Below are 18,073 nucleotides of genomic sequence, written 5' to 3'. Positions count from 1 at the left end.
GAAAAAGATAAAGTTCAGGAGTTCCTACAAAGTACTGAGTTGTAATGAGAATTCTATTCTCCCCAAATCTAGGATCATGATGTGTGGCCTTGGAAGTCTCAGTTTTTCCAGTTGTTAAATGGGATTGGTTAAAATGTATACCTTCCTACATTAGAGGGGGGAAAAAGACCCTAGGGATGTTCAATGTGAGGCAAGAATTGATTTCCCTGGGCTCAAGGATGGAAATTGTTTCTAAACTCATTTTCAATGTCAGATTTGGGGTTGAAAGTTTTAAAAAAATTACTTTTAATTTTTTAAATTATGACATTTCTCTCCTCCAATATCACTAAATAAAACCATTTGTTATCTGAAGCCATTCTGCATTCTGCTATAAAAATTAAGAATTGAGACCATACTGCTAAATGTCAAATTGGACTGTATAGTGATTGCCATGGGAAAAGTTAAGCATATAGAGAGGCATATTTAGGGCTGGGAGTCTCAATTTTTAGCAATTTAGTGTTGGATAGCAAAAGTCCTTTAGATGGTAAAGTCTGCATACTAAGGGAGCCCACACTAAGTAGATCTTATGAAGAGGGAGAGAGGAATGGAGGAGGAGTACAGAAGGAAATTCTTTTAAAAGACTCCAAGGAAACTTCCCTTTATAGGTAAAATGAGGGAGTGATTTGTTGTCTCTTCTTTGAAACATTCTCTGACCTCTGTTCAAGCTCCTGTGATTCTGTTTTCCCAGTTCAGACATTCTGAGGTCCAGTGTTCAACTCCTAGCCCACATGTTGACCTCTGATCTCTGAATACTCCAACTTCTATTATCTCTAATTGCTCCTCCAGGGACTAAATTTACAGAGTGCAGTGAATGGCTAGAGAAATAGACTGGGAACAAGAAAGCCCTGAGTTTGAATCTTACTTGAAAATCACAGGACCCCTTTCAACCTTAATTCCCTCATCTATAAAATGAGGGTAAATAACAGCACCCTGCTTTACTAGCAAGAACAAGAGAGAGAACTTGTGCAAAGTGCTGCACAAACACAAAAGTGCTAAATAACTACTACCAAGCATAATAATGATTAAATAATATACTGCAGCTTCTGTGCATAGCATAGTACCTGGCAAATGTTTATTGACTTAACTTGCCTTGACTAGTGAGCTATTAAGCTAGATGACAGTTTGGTCTAATTTCCCTGTCTCAAATGTAAGCTCCACAGGGGCAGCAACTGGGTCTTCTGCTTTGTATCTCCTATCATACGTTGAAAAGACTTCACATGTGTCAAGTATTCAATAAATATTTGTTCAATTGATGAACATGTGCATGAATGAATGAGTGTTCAGAAAATACTTATTAAATTCTAAAAATGAAAGGGGCCCTCTCTGAACTATTCTCAACAGGTCAAAATAAGGAGAGGAGGATTTTTTAGAAGCAATAAAAAAAAGAAAGAAAAGTAAGTCTTGTGGTTAGGTCAATTATTATATTCAACCTGAACAAATAACATTGCAATTACATTAATTGCCTTGTAGCTATGAGTCTACTCATTTCTTCTTTAATTCCCAGGAACATGGATTTTGGCACTAGAAGCCCCATGAATTTGGGTAGGAATAAGAAATTCACTTCCCTAGTCTCTGCTTGTAATAAGAAATAAATCTATCCCTCTGGTCTCTGTTTACATCATTGAATGAAAGGTCTCTGCTTAGCCTTAGAGCCTCCCTAAGTTACAAGGAAAAGCAATTTGTCTAATATGGAGTACCACCAGTGCCATAATATAGTTTTAGTATCCGTGATAAGCAAACGGATAGACCTCTTGTGCAAATGGTTAGTAGGAGAAAAAAAACTGCTGTCTTTTATGATAAACAATATTTCACAACATGTTCTAAAATTCTAACACAAATAAGGCACAAATCTACTAATAACTTAAGTAGCAAATACAGTTCTCTGTTAAGATCATGCTCCAGATAGAACATAAAAGCCAAGTCTTCTAATTTCTAGGTTTTTTCCAACTTATTATTGTGGTTAAGGCCTTAGAATTTTCAGTGCCTAACCTTTCTCAGCATGGACATATATTTTCTGCACTTGATATACAGTAAGAGTGGGAATAAACTTGGAGCATTATTTCCAAAAGTAGTTTCTGAAGAAAAAGTGTTGTTGAGACCCAGTATTTACATTATGTGACAGTTTTTTATACATTTTCTATTATCTGCCAAATCACTTTGCTTTGGTGGTACCCTCTTTCCAAAAGTCAGTTTCTACCATCACCTTTAGATAAAGGTAGGACATAGGGGACAAAAGCAAGAATAAATTGAGTCAGTGCAATTTAGATTAAACAAAAACACTTGAAGAAAAACTTGAATTCCAGTTCATTTCCATTAAAATGCTGTGTGATCTTGGACAAGTGACTTTCCCTGAGTTTCAACTCCAACTATAAAATGATAAGGTTGTTGTAGATTCTGTCTCCTTTAGCTATAATAACCTGTGAACCTAATTACTTTATTTGGCCCACTAGTCTAAACTAAGCACATATTCATGTTCTTTATTGCTGATTGATACTAAAGATACCACCCAGAAATTTAATCCCAGAAATATGGAAACCCTACTCCATTCATTCATGAAAAAGTCTGACCTGTTAGTTCCCAAGCTCTAATACAGAGAGGCTGTTGGTCATCTTGGGTCTCATTAATAGAAATTTGAGGGCAAATTACAATCTAGTAAACATAGAGAAATAATCTCCCTTGATGAAACAGTTGATTCTTCCATTCTTGGTCCAGGACAAGTGCCCTACACACCATAGGGGCTTAATAAATGTTTGTAGGAAACTAGATTGTTTGCTGAATATTCAAGGGAAACCAAAAATAGATAAGAGTTTTTCTGCTGCTCCAGTAAGGAGGGAAAGTCTGAACCCAGAACGAATTGCTTTAGTGACCTAAATGCTAAGTCGTCAGTCTGCTTTGTTTGTAACTTCTGTCCTCTTTTGAGATCCTTTGAGTCTGATCTGATTGAAATTCTATTCCCAAATGTGTCCAAAGAAAACTTCTAGCTTCTCACTTACTAGTTTGTCTCTTGGACTGAATTGATGGTAGGATTTAGATTTCAGGATAAAGACTCTTCTTTCTCAGGACAGTCTCAAAGTCTTCTGTCAACCCAAAATCTGAGTAAATATGGTCTTTATCCTCCATAACTCCTTTGTCCTTATGCCTGCAGATGATTTCACTGTCAAACCATCTGTTAATTCAAATTATTATTACCAAACCATCAGATTAGTTTGGAAGAAAGAGAAAGATATTTTCCCACAAATCTCTCTTTCCTGATAAATAAATAAGATGTTTCAAAAGTGGTGATGGGACCAGTTTGCCCAATGTTTGGAGTAGTCCCTAGCTGTTTATTTGAAGAAGATTTTTTGAGCCCAAGTTGATTACAGGGATTTGGACAGGAGACTTTCTTATTTCCTGGACTGGGGAGAAGGCAACATGGGGGTGGGGGGTGGGTGATGTAGCTGTTATTAAGGCTAACAGATCATGAGGGGAAACCTTTCCCAATGTCCAGCCCAAATTTTCTTTGGCTAAATATCATATGGTCCCTCAGACCACCCAAAACACAGACCTTTCCCCCACCATCATCCTTTTTGTCATAGTTATCATGTCCCTTGTCAGTCACTGTTTAGGAAAGCTCAATGGCTAAGTCAATGACTGTTCTCATCCATTCAGGACTACTGGGTCAAAGGCTACTAAAGAAAGTTGTTTGTAAATGTTGGGGGAACCAAAGCTCATCTTTAAAGTTTCTTTGAAGTTATAGTACTTAGTCTTCAAACACACAATGCTCTCCCAGTGCCTGTCACACAGCTGTGAAATATTGATGTTGGCTACTACTATGTAAGAGAAATAAAGTCCTCTTCCCCCTTTGATTTTCCTTCTGTATTTATCTTAATGTAATCTTTCACCTTTTGCCTGGACTGTTTCCATTATGGCCTGTAACTTCTGACCTGCTGACTTTCCAGTGTGTCTCTTAACACTGCCCACCCCCACCCCCCAACAGAGTCCCATAGGCCAGCAAATTTCCCTGCCTTTGCTCTGACACATCAGGATGGAATAACCTATGATTAATACTTACTGGGCCAATGCTTAAAGCAGATCAAGCAGTTTTACACCTGCCCTTCCGTGGATACTCTGCAGGCTCTTCCTTATTGCTAAGGAGGGGTAGGAAGGGTAGAGACCAGGGAGCCATACCTCTCCATTAACTTTGAAGAATCACTAGAACAACAAACACGAAAGCCCAACTATTATCTAGGTGGGGGAACTTGTTTCTTAGAAACAAGGGCCTGATACATTAATAAATATTTGTTGATTAACTTACTATTCAATTGATATATATATATATATATATACTCTGTGTGTGTGTGTGTGTGTGTGTGTGTGTGTGTGTGTGTTCCTGGGCAGTAGAAATGTTAAAACACATCCTAAACTTAAAATACAAACACATTCTGACTCCTGATCAATGTAAATGACTCTAGTTATACCCTATTCTTTTATGTGATAGGATGATATTCAATGGAAGTTGAGTTTTCCTTTTGACTTTTACTTTATCAGTTTGCCCATAAGATTGAAAATAAAAGGTATGGAATCCAATATTTCTCCTTCCCCTCCAAATAAGGTGGCAAGGTATGTCTTACCAGTTCACACAGGTGGGTGGGAAACTCCATGGAATGAAAAAATAATTTCTATTTGGGAAAAAGAACTTGAGAAATAGCCAGGTTTGGGGAATTCCAAATGGGTCACTCCAAAACCATCCTCTCCTGTCCTGTAAAATACTGTCAGATCAATATTCCTAAAATACTCCTTGTAACATGATTCATTTATTAAGGAACTTTCAGTGTCTACCAATTGCCTTTAGGATTATTTCTAAACTCCCTGTCATTTGTGAACCTCCAAAACCTAGGGTGAGGTGCCCTTTTCAGTCTTATCTCCACTGTTCCCTTCAGTCAGACAATATACTTTCTCCTTGACAAGTCTTGATCATTTTTACCTCCTATATCTTTGCTCGCAATAAATGATCCCTATTTGAACATCCTTTCTCCTTTTCCATTCTCCCCAGTCTTTGAGTTCTAGCCCAGGTGTTCATCTCCACTGAGAGCCTTCTTTAAACATTTCAGCCTTTAGCCTCCTGTGTTCTCCCTCTATTTGCCTATAGCACATGTAGTTTCTACTCCTTATTTGGCATGTTAACATGAAACTACCCTCTTTTCTTCTTATCTTTTCAGGTCTGTACCTTACTTCTTCAACTTGATGTTAAGAAGCATTCAATTCAATAAACATGAAATGCCTGCTAATAACTGCAAGGCATATGCTAGATTCTGAGGTACAGAAGATAAAAGAAGTGCCTGTCCTCCACTAGCTTTCACTTGACTGGAATTATCTCTTATTTCTTTCAGTTCCCTCAGGGACTAGCATCACTATTTGCATAAAGTGGATAGATGTTCAGTAAAATCTCCTGATAGTTTGTTCATTTCTTCCTTTGTTAGTCATTCCTGACAGCCACAAAAATCACTGGACTTTCCTAAACTGATAATACAATTATAGAATGTTCAAATTGAGTTACCTGTAAAGGTCATCTAATCAAACTCCTTCAATTTACAGAGAAATTGATCTCTTCTGTTAGAGTTCAAACTGGAATATTTATCACCTGGATTATCTGTGGGAAAGGGATTTTTTTATGAGAGGAGTAAGTAGAGTGTAGTGGGAAAAGTATTAGACTTGGAGTCCAAAAACCTAACTAAAAATCATAGCTCTGCTTGCCATCTACATGTGTGACCTTTGGCAAGTCATTCCCTCCTTCAGGTTTCAGTCTCCTCATCCATAAAATGAGGGGTTTGGACTGAATTATTTCTAAAGTCCCTTATTTCTCTAATCCTGAGACCCCTGATTCCACAGAATTGGGTATTTTCTAAGAAGAGAAACTGTAAGGTCCTGTTTGCTTGGGGTAGGAAAGCTCCATTAGCCCGTGGCTATTAAACCTCAGGCTTCAGTCCATCCCACAATAGTTTAGAGGTCAGGAGGAAAGCCTTGAGTTGATCTCAAGTTGGGGCAGAAGGGGTGGCTAGGTGGCACAGTGGATAAAGCACCGACCCTGGAGGCAAGACTACCTGAGTTCAAATCCTACCTCAGACACTTAATAATTACCTAGCTGGGTGGCCTTGGGCAAGTCACTTAATCCCATTTGCCTTGCAAAAAAAAAAAAACTTCAAGTTAATGTTCCTTAAGATTACAGGTTTAGAGCTGAAGAGGGGCACAGAAACCAGCTAGCCCAATCCTCTAAATCAAAAGATAAAGAAAGAGATGAGAAGATTGTCCAAAGATATGCAGGTAGTAGATTTGAACCTGGAGTTTCTCTTTCTGAATCCAGTGCTCTTTCTTGGCACTGAAACACTTTGTGTATCTTGGCACTTTCTGCTAACAGGGAGGAGAAAGTGTCTGGGACTCTGGAAGAACACAGCTGTCTGGGAGAACATCAAAGCTCTCCCCCAAAGACTAAAGGAAAGCCAATTCTCTAAGAAGGAAACATTGTGCTGCCCTCTGCCTGTCAGCCCAAGGGGGAACATATCTTTTATCATGCCTGAGTCTCAGACTACACCATTGACTAAAGGATGAGCATTGTAGAATATCAATCAGGCATAGTCAAATGGACAGCTCAACCAATTAAGTTTAGTAAAGACACAGATTAAAGGGAAAGGGGTACAGAAATGGAGGTACTAAGTTATATATCATTTTGATTGGATGTTAGAGGACCACTTACTTGTTGGGGATGTTGAAGAGGGAATTCCTGCTCATGTATTAAGATTGTTTACATTGACGTGTTTTAGGTCTTTTCCAAGTCTAAAATTAAACTATTCAGAGAAGGAAATAGCTAAGTTTACCAATGAAAGACATAGTCACACATGCAGAGGCAGAATATATATTTGACTTATGCAGTGGGATATCGCAGTCATAAAGAAGAAATACACACATATCACCCTTCTACTGCCTGATGAAAGAAAATCTTCTCACAGGGATAAAATCTAATATCATATTAGAGAGGAGGTTTTTCTTTGTGAATTCTCCTGGGAGTGGAAATATACTGATTGCCATTCACATTCAGATATGACTAATATTTTAGTTATCAGAGTCTTCCTAAGAGCAAGTATTGTTAGTGAAAGATGAGTAAAGAGTACAGAGGTTACTGAGTACCCAAAAGGGGTAGGGAGGGAGAAATGAAAAAAAGAAAGCACAACAAAGATCTATTTATTCGCAAAATAGCTATGAACAAAGTTTCTAAATTTCTCAAGTATAATTCAATCCAGTTCAATTTAGTAAAAAAATAAATCTATCAAGTGGCTGTTGTGTTCAAAACATATTATTGTCATTGGGATTTCTTTGGTCTTTGACTTATAAAATGCTTTATCATCTACAACAAAAATCAATTCAACAAATACTTATTTAACAGATATCATATGGAAGGCCCTATGCTAGTGCTTGGAACATCCATATGTAATAAGGCACACTATCTTTTTTCAGCTTCCCAAACCTATATAAGTTATTAAGCTTAATCCATATAGCTACTGCCATTGGTGGATGGAGGATAAGGACTCAGATCTCTTGACTTCCATTCCAATACTCTTGTTACTGGACTATAAGAAGCCTGTTACCTGCTTGGTCTAGTGAAGGAGGATGACAAGTCTTGTGCTCTTCAAGGCCATCCTGCATGGGAGAAAATTGCTGTTTTCTCAGAGCCCAGCGTTGCTTCCGAAGACGACTGGCTTTCAGATGAACACATCCCTGTAGATGACTTCGTTTATACCTGTAGTTAAGAGACAGCATTCTCATTTAGCTTTCATATAAAGCTTTGGAAAAGGATATCCATGCCCTCCTTTAATTAAATGAAATATACAAATATGACGTTATAAAACTCAAAAAACTATGGAGTGAGAATTACATTCCATCACCACAGGGTCCTTTTAAAGAGTAAGTCACTCTGATACATTTTATTGTTTAGTTGGGTATCTACTTTGACATAATGTAAGCAAAGGGAACTTATGAAGAGAAATTAGAAACATAGAATGTCAAGATTGAAGGGATTTCAGAGACCATCAAGTCTTATCCCTTAATTTGAAAATAAGGAAATTAAGGTCCAGAGAGAAATTATTTGTCCATGATCATACACATTAAGTTAAAAGCAGATCCTAGACTAGAAACCAGGTCTCTTGTTCTCAGTCACTACCAAAGGAAAATCAATTCACTAAGATAATGAAGCACCTCTAAAATTATAACATAAGTCAATGGGAAAAGATAATTTAGTTTATCTTTAAAAAATCTCTTTTCTTGCAACCTTTCAGGAACATAGTAGCAGTCTAATAAAGTGACTGTTGGTGAGTTGAGCTATTAAGTTAAAATCAAATCATGTACCTTTGTTTAATAAGTGTGTCTAGAGTACTTTCAGTTACAATTCTAATCATTCATAGTTTTCTTTAATTCAGATTTTACAAACCTGAAAATAGAGGAAATAAGGGAGACCCAAGTGGATTCAGTAATTTCTTAGAACTTTCCAGACCTAAGTTCTATAACTTTTGGTTACTCTTTGCAGGATGGAGGTTTGCCAGTGACTCCCATTACAGTGCAGTCATTGATGTAATTAAACTGCTTGAGAACTGTGATTCTCTGTGGTGGAGCCTGGGCAGCCCTTTGAAGTAGTGGCTCCTGCTCCCTAAGCTCACACGTTTCTGAGAGAGCCTGCTAAGATCTGGGTGTGGAGAAGCAAGGCCACTTCATGAGGGCCTGCTGGTTCACTAATCATAAACCACTAAGGAAGTCCAAGCTCCTGCTGGGACCCAGGCAGCAAAACGATTTCAAAGTACAGAGAGTGGCCTAATCAGGAAGGTGTGTCTTCAAGGAAAGAATTTTCTTTATGTGTGCTTTGGGTCACCTTTGCTCCCATTCCAAGAAGAAGGTACAAGGACCTGGCAGGGGCTAAGACCCACACAGTTGGACGCTATGGTATTGTTTTACTTGGTTTTTAAAAAAAAAAAACTTCCTTTAGCAATTATTCTTCATTTAATAAAGAAAAATGAGTACCCCAAAAAATTGTTATGATTATATCCATATTGATTTTAACCCCAATAATTTGGACTCTGACCATTCATCCTAGGTCTTGGCTACTGTTGTTTTTGATTTGTCTACAAAAGATAGGTTTAGTCATTAACAGTAACAATGTAAATATGATGACAAGGAAAATATGTCCGTTACTTTAAAAATGAGTTGTTTGTAAGCACTGACAGCACAAATAATTAATGTGCTAATTATAAATCACTATTATTTGCTCATTAAAATAGATTCCCAAAGGATCTCTACTAAGCAACTTGATTCTAAACTCAATAAAAAGTCACATTTGTGTAATACTTTACATCAACCTTGTAAGGAAGATAATGCAAAGATCATTATCTCTGTTTTGCAGATGAGAAAACTGAGGTTCAAAGGAGTTAAGAGATTTGCCCAAGGTCATACAACTATTAATTATGAAAACCTGGATTCAAACCATGTCTTCCTACTCCAGATTCAGCATTCTTTCCCATTATACTATTCTTTCTATCCCCACCAAAGCTCTAAGCAGTACCACATAATACGTTTAACAGATATTTACTGATTAATTGAACATATGAAATTAAGATGGGAATAGATTCTTGGTTTAAGAATAAAAATTGGGGGGGGGGTGGAGCTAAGATGACGACAAGAAGGGATCGAGTCTTAGGAGCTCTCTGATAAAACTCATCAGCTAAGGACTCTAACTGAACTTTCGAGACAGAACCCACAAAGGGACCCAGTGAGGCAGTTCTCCTACTCAAGGTAACTTGGAAAAGAGCAGAAAGACTCTGCTCCCCGGGATCGGAGAGGTGGCCTGCCAGAGCAAAAGAACTTCAGCCTCCCGGAGGCAGCCCTAGGGTGCTGGGAGTCTCACAGCAGGGGGGAAGTCTCCTGAACTGCACCCCGGGGAGCACTGGCACAAAGTCGGGGAACAGCAGGGGACCTCTGCCAGAGCAAGCACATGGAGCCCAGCCCTCAGGGCACACAGCAAGCAGCTTGGTCTTTCTCCCAGACCAGGAAACAGAAGCAGGTGGAGCCAGTAAACAGGAGCCCCCAGGGCATGAGCCCATTGAGCTGAGGGAGGGGAGTGAAGAGAGACTGCAGAGCTCTGTCCTCTGCCCCTGGAACAGGACTCTGGGGCTCTGACCACATTCATATCCTGATAGCAGTCTAGGCCCCCCCATAGAACAGCAGGGCCCCCCCCCCCCCACCTCAGCCCCATGGCAAAGGGAGGTGCTTATGGTCATTCACAGACTGGGAGGGAGGACAGAGCCTCACACACTGAGACCCTTGTGGGTGTGTCCCAAAAGCTCGGGAAGCACCCCAAACCAGGCCCATGCTGGGAAAATGAGCAAGCAGAGAAACAAAAGGAAGACTATTGAGAAATATTTTGCAAATGAGCCCAAGAAGGATCAAAATACTCAGTCTGAAGATGAGGAAGCACAAGCTACTGCATCTAAAGACTCCAAGAGAAACAGAAATTGGGCTCAGGCTATGACAGGGCTCAAAAAAGACTTTGAAAATCAAATGAGGGAGTTGGAAGAAAAACTGGGAAAAGAAAGGAGAGAGGTGCAGGAAAAACATGAAAATGAAGCCAGCAGCTTAGTCAAGGAAATCCAAAAAAATGCTGAAGAAAATAGCATGCTAAAAACCAGCTTAGGTCAAATGGATAAAACAGTTTAAAAAGTTATTGAGGAGAAGAATGCTTTAAAAAAGCAAAATTGGCCAGATGGGAAAAGAGATAAGAAAACTCTCTGAGGAGAACAAATCCTTCAGACAAAGAATAGAATTCAGGGAGATTGATGAATTTACCAGAAATCAGAAATCAATACTTCAAAACCAAAAAAATGAAAAATTAGAAGAAAATGTGAAATATCTCATTGAAAAAACAACTGATATGGAAAACAGACTTAGGAAAGATAATTTAAAAATTATTGGAATACCTGAAAGTCATGATCAGGAAAAGAGCCTTGACATCATTTTCAAAGAATTACCACAGGAAAATTGCCCTGATATTCTAGAAGCAGAGGGCAAAATAGAAATGGAGAGAATCCACCGATCCCCCCGAGAAAGAGATCCCAAAATACCAACCCCTAGGAATATTATAGCCAAGTTCCAGAACTCGTAAGTCAAAGAGAAAATATTACAAGCAGCCAGAAGGACACAGTTCAAATATCGTGGGGCTGCAGTCAGGATCACACAGGACTTAGCAGCAACTACAGTGGAAGCTCATAGGGCTTGGAATACAATATACCAGAAGGCAAAAGAGCTTAGAATGCAGCCAAGAATGAACTACCCAGCAAGGCTGAATGTCCTCTTCCAGGGAAAAAGATGGACTTTCAATGAACCAGGGGAATTTCAAATGTTCCTTTTGGAATGGCCAGAGCTGAACAGAAAGTTTGATCTTCAGATACAGGACTCAGGTGAAGCAGGGAGATTGGAGGAGAGGGGGGAAATATGAGGGACTTTATGAGGATGAACTGCATGTATTCCTGCATAGAAAAATGACACTGATAATACTCATATGAACCTTCTCAGTTAATAGAGCAGGTAGAGAGAACTTTTATAGTTGAAGCACAGGAGAAAGCTGAATTCGAAGATAAAATATGGTGTAAAAATGGAGTCAATAGAAAAAAAAGGGAAATGGAATGGGAGAAAGAAAAAGGAGAGAGGGAATAGTCCAAGATATTTCACATAAGATTTTTTTTATTACAATGAGCTATTGCAGTGATATGGAAGGGGAGAGGCAAGGGGGAATGAGGGAATCTTTGCTCTCATCAGAGGTGGCTAGGAGAGGAAACAGCATATATACTCAATGGGGTATAGACATCTGGAGTAAGAAGGAGGGGGGAGCAGGGGGAAGGGGTGGGGATGTGAGTGATGGAGGAAAGGATGGACCATGGGGGGAGAGCGGTCAGATATAATACATTTTCTTTTTTACTTCTTGCAAGGGGCTGGGATTGGATGGCCTGTCTGGGACCATGGGGCCAGGTGGATTCTGGGCCCAAGGGGTGGTATGGGGGCTCAGGGCTTCTTGGCCCCAGGACCAGGGATCTGTCTGCTGAGCCAGTCAACAACCCTACAGCAGAGTCAGAGTGAAAGGAGAGAGAAAATAGAGTACATGGCAGTGGAGAAATAAGAAAGGAGGGAGTTGCGATCAGCAATGGCAATGGTGGAAAAATATGGAAGTAACTTTTGTGATGGACTTATCATAAAGAATGAGATCCACCCATGACAGAGTTGTTGGTGTTGGAACAAAGACTGAAGCACATTTTTTGTTATTATTATTTGGGGGAGGGTGCAGGGCAAGTGGGGCTGGATGGCCTGCCTGGGGCCACATAGCAGGGTGACCTTTGGGTGTCTGGGGCCGGATTTGGACCCAGGTGCTCCTGGGTCAAGGGCCAATGCTCTGTCTGCCACCCAGCCACCCCTACTATTATTACTATTTTATTTTATTTTGGGTCTTTTTTCTTCTTCTTTTTGGTTTTTGCAGGACAGTGGAGATCGGGGAGCTTGCATGTCACACGGCTGGGTGATTGTTGGGTTTACGAGGCTGGATATGGGCTCAGGTGCTCGTGGCTCCAGGGCTGGTGCTTCATCCATTGCACCACCCAGCCATACCTACAATTTTTACTATTTTTTTTAATTTTAATTTTTTTTCTCTCCCCTTTAGTTTTTTCGCCCAAGCAAGTCTATCTATATTCATGGGGGAAGAGGGGTATTTTGTTTACTTGTAAGCAAGAATATTTTATTAATGTAAAAAAACATTTGTACAAAATGAGAATAAAAAAATAAATTTAAAAAAATGAATAAAAATTGTCCACAATCACACACATTAAGTTAAAAGCAGATCCTAGACTAGAAACCAGGTCTCTTGTTCTCCAGATATTTGCAAAACAAAAATTCCCGCAAAAGGAAAAGAGTTCTAAAATGCTCCCTTTCACCTTGGGTACTAATCACCCTACTAAACCCCTTCTCCATTCTTTTTTTGTTTTGCAAGATAATGGGGTTAAGTGACTTGCCCAAGGTCACACAGCTAGGCAATCATTAAGTGTCTGAGGCCAGATTTGAACTCAGGTACTCCTGACTCCAGGCCCCATGCTCTGTCTATTGTGCCACCTAGCCATCCCATTTCTTCTTCATTCTAATGCAAAAGATATTTGGCAAATATTCATATCTATGGGCAGGATCATAAAATTTGATCTTTATGTTATATTCATTTCAGATAATAGAGTAAAATTCTGAGCCATATTTAAATGGGCTCACTTAAAGGTGTCCTTCCTTCCTTTCTTCTTGCCCAAGGAGCTGAAAAAGGATAAAGAGTAGAGACATCCAGACCCTTAAGTGTCCAAAATCCAAGATCACAGAGAACACCCCGCCTAATCCCCTCATCTTAAGAATGTTTAGGCACAGTGATGTGGAATGACTTGCAGAAAGTCAGTCAAGCTATTCTTAGGACTTCTTTTAGAGCTCTTGTCTACTACAACACAGGGCTGTAGAATCATCAGAATGGTCCTACCCAATATCTATCACAACATTGCCCCTTTTGTGGGTTTGTACAAGAATTCTGGTACACATCCCCAAGATTATACTGTTATCCCTGAAGGCATTTCCACTGTAGGAATAAAGGACATAAACAATTGGAGTGAATAGTCACTTCCAGCACAATAACTGAGTTTTAAACAAATACCACTATTAATAGGATCACATCTATTTTTCACCAGACCAGAATAATAAGGAATTAATATTTAGATGGCACTTTAAATTTGCCAGTTACTTCAAATATTTCATTTTACTTGACCCTCAAAACAATCCTGTAAGATAGGTACCATTATTGTCCCCATTTTAAAGTAAGGAAACTGTCTGAGACGTTTAATGTCTTAGAGTCACATGACTAGTGTTTGAGGTAGGATTTGAACTTGAGTCTTCCTGCCTCCATATCTAGCACTCTATGTACCATATCACCTAACTTCCAATAGTTTCTTCTTTTATATTCTCCCTAAATGAATAATGAAAGTTTTATTTATTTACAAAATGCCTAAGTTTAACTGAATTTGGAATTTCAAATGTCATTATTCTAATTGTCAAAAGAATTTCAGAACAAGTCTTGTGTTCCTTTCTTTAAGAATGTGCATGGGGCGGCTAGGTGATGCAGTGGATAGAACACCAGCCCTGCAGCCAGGAGCACCTGAGTTCAAATCTGGCCTCAGACACTTAATAATTACCTAGCTGTGTGGCCTTGAGCAAGTGACTTAACCTCACTGCCTTGCAAAACCTTAAAAAAAAAAAAAGAATGTGTCCACTTGGGGCAGCTAGGTAGCACAATGGATAGAGCACCAGCCCCAGAGTTGAAAGGACCTGAGTTCAAATCCAGCCTCAGATACTTAATAATTACCTAGCTGTGTGACCTTGGGCAAGTCATTTAACCCCATTGCCTTACAAACCCCCCCAAAAAATGTGCACACTTAAAAATTGATCATTGAAAATTTTTCTTTGGAGAAGAAAAATTTGTTTTATAACCATTCAAAATAGATTTGCTTTAATAATAAATCACATGTTTATAGAGTTTTAAGGATTATAAAGTACTTTCCTAACAATAATGCTATGATATAGGTAGCACAAGTGTTATCATTTCCATTTTCAGATGGAGAAAACAACTCAAAGAAGTAAAATCAATTTGCCAATCATACTATATATTGTCAGTATCAAAGTCTGGATTCAAACTCAGGTCTCCACAATGGGTCTAATGCTCTTTCTACTCTACTATGTTGCTGGGAAGAGATACAGACATCACTATATTTACTGGCTTTGTTGCTTTAAAAGACCCTATGATTCTGTTCAAATAAACACATATATAAAAGGAGGAACACCATGGCAATCTTCTTGACAACAGGAAACTAATCAGTCAGTGACCAAACTTGTGAGGATCAGCCTTGCCAAATTCACCCACAGACATATGACTCAACCCTGGGACCCCACTTAAAAACCATCCCAGCTTCACAGGATAGTGCAAAACTCTCCTGGAATAGTCTTCAAGAAGCCAGTATCAAAAAATAAGTATGCCATAAGTGAGTGCCAGAAGAAGAATGTGAATTCTTCAGAGAAACATGAAAGCCCAATATGAACAGAGTGAAGAAGGTAGAACCTAAAGTACAATATACACACTGTAGCAAAGTAAATGAAGAAAACACTATAAAGTAATAGAATTTACTATGGACAATGTTTGGTTCAATATGTTAAAAATCAAAGAATACATACATTCTGTAATTAAGTATATTAGTGCCTCAATACCAATGTAGGACTTTTAAGATTTGTGTTTTTACTTTCTTTATATGTCTTTTCCCACAAACAGCTCCAAGAAATGAGGCCTAAAAATCTTATTTTCGTTAACGTATAAGAGTTTACCAGACTTTGTGGGCTTGAGCCAGTGTAAGGAATCTCTGAATTGAGATTATTATACTTCCTGTAAAATACTCAAATATCTGGTAAACCAGAATTTTATAAAAGTCAGAAAATATGCTAACAAAATTGCCTTAATACACATGTATACATGAGTATATATGTGTATGTGTCTAAGAGGCAACATGTTTTGTAGTTTGGTTTTCTTATTGGCTACTTTGATGAAAAATGGATTTATATTCTACTTTCTTATAACTGTTGAAAACTTTTGGAAAGAAAGGGATTAAAATAGTCCTATGTCATATTGAATATTGTGAAGTTCTTTATAGTTGATCAAGAATTATTTCCTGGTTTGGGTTTTTTTTTTTTGGTAGTTTTAACTCTGGCTTAAAGAATGGGGAGTTAAAACCAAACTTCCCTTCTTGTTGCCACTTAATATGTGAAAAATCTACTCTATTGCCTCAATACTTATGGCCTCACAGAGAGTGCCTAAAAGAAATGAAAACAGCCCCACCATGGCCCCACCCATCTTGATTTGTGCCTTAAAAGTTCTGGCTCACATTCTCCAAAAGAAAATAGTCACAGGATAAGAAAAATTTTCAAATGAAGAAATGAAGACTATCAACAACCCCCAAAAAATTAATCAAAATTGTCCTTAGTGGGTAATATTTAAATTAAAACAAATCTAAGGCATTACTTCACACTCATCAAATTGGCAAAGAGAGGAAAAGGGTGCAAATTGTCAAAGGTGGTGGGGCTGTGGGAAGACAGGCATTGCAACTCAATGCAATTAAATCAACATTTGTTAAGCACCAGCTACTAGATAAATATAAAGCTAAGAGCTGGGGAACAAAAGAAAAAAATAAATTAGTCCTTGCACTCAAGAACGTTCAATTCTACTGGAGAGAAGTATGATGCACTCATATAAGAAAATATAAGCTAATACACAAAATAACTTCAGAGGGAAGTGAACTAGCAATTAGGGAATTGGAGGTGTCACTTCAGTTGAGTCTTGAAATGAACCTTAGATTTGCAAAAGGCAGAGGTGAAAAGAAAGAACAGGTCAAGCACAGGAATTCACTGATGGAACTGCTCTAATTGAGCCCCATTATTCTGGAAAACAATTTGTAGTTATGCAAGAAATATTATTGTCCTTCATCTAGTAATCCTACAGCAGAATTTATGCCCCCAAGGAAATCCATGACTGAAAAGAAAGGACCTCTATGTACCAAAATATTCATAGCAGTATTATTTTAAATACAAAAAAGGCAGAAATAAACTATGTGCCTACCAATTAGAGAATGGCTGAACAAATTGTGGTTTATGAATGCAATAGAATGTGCCAAAAGAATAATGTGAATTCTTCAGAAAAACATGGGAAACCCTATATGAACAGAGTGAAGAAGGCAGAACCCAAAGTACAATAGATACAATATAGCAATGTAAATGAAGAAAACACTAAAAAGTAATATAATTCAAATTAGATAAAAATGGATGTTTGGTCCAATTTGTGAAAATAAAAATGCATATTCATTCCACAAACATATAATGTAGTAGAAAAAAGCAACATCTCTGATTTTCAGAAATCTAAAATTATTCAGGGGGAAAAATGTGAAACCCTCAAACACTCATAATAATCAGAATGTAACAGACACAATAGAGAGGTCACTGGGTTGCTTAGTGAAAATTTCATAGAAAAGATGAGATTTGACCTAGGCTTTGATGAAGAGGTAGGAGTTTTAAAAGAGAAGAAAGAGGAAAAGAACATTCAAATGAGTAAAAGTAGCCAAAAGATGTTCTGACAAGGAAAGTAAGCAAATCATTTTGACTAGAGTAGAGGATTCATATAGGAAAATAGTGGAAGGCAGTAATGAAAAGGCATGTTGGAGTCAAATTGTAGAGGTCTTTGAATTTGAGTTTGAGGGATCTGGACTTTATCCTCAGATAGTCAAGAACTATAAATGACTTTTCAGCAGGGATGAGATAAGAGTAGTAGTAAATTGAGTTTGATCTCTTCTAAACTTAAATAGAATGGCACACTCTCTCAATTCAATTACTATCTTTTGACTATTACCTGAGTTGGGGGCCTTCATAATATGTGAAAAAAAAAATCTAGACCTCGGGTCCTAGCAAGGAGGAAGAAGAAGTTGCTGTAGAGGCAGATTTGGAGTCTTTGACATGAAAACAAACACAAGGCTCTCTTGAGGTAGAACTTCATTCTTTGCAGTATGAATAACTTTCAAAAATTGGAGCTGCTGCTAATTGTGAGTGTCTTTGGAGCTCTCGAGCTCATCAAAGCTGCAGTTTGTTTTCTGAAGTGTGGACACAGGAGGTGAATAGGATGGGACTTGAAACCATATTTCTTACCTTTTGGGGTTGATCTTTCTCTTCTGCTTGTTGCTCACACCAGGAGGATTTGTAGACGCCTTTCCCCTCCTACAGGGTACTCCTCTCTTCTTCTCTGGCTCTGAAACCTTTTCACCAGACACTCTCCCTGCACCTATTGCCCGGGACAGCTGAAAATACCAGTTGTATGGTCATCACAGGGCTCAACCTTGGAGAACTCCTGAGCCAAGTGATAAAAGCT

At 38.5% G+C, this 18,073-nt stretch overlaps 1 protein-coding gene across 2 annotated transcripts in view; it reads right to left on the bottom strand.

Moving 5' to 3' along the window:
- The window catches only part of ZNF831 (zinc finger protein 831), a 110,162-nt gene that overhangs the window by 36,235 nt on the left and 55,854 nt on the right, over positions 1–18,073 (bottom strand). For both annotated transcript variants that reach the window (XM_074210370.1, XM_074210369.1), the window contains exons 3-4: positions 17,854–18,002; positions 7,659–7,810 (exon numbers count right to left, since the gene is read on the bottom strand). In XM_074210370.1, the coding sequence (XP_074066471.1) occupies positions 7,659–7,810; positions 17,854–18,002 (301 nt within the window). The remainder of the gene's footprint in view (positions 1–7,658; positions 7,811–17,853; positions 18,003–18,073) is intronic.

This window comes from Macrotis lagotis, chromosome 1 (assembly GCF_037893015.1).
Source record: "Macrotis lagotis isolate mMagLag1 chromosome 1, bilby.v1.9.chrom.fasta, whole genome shotgun sequence".
Lineage (NCBI taxonomy): Eukaryota > Metazoa > Chordata > Mammalia > Peramelemorphia > Peramelidae > Macrotis > Macrotis lagotis.
Note: the sequence above shows the minus strand (reverse complement) of the source record. Positions and strands in the feature narration are given on the sequence as shown.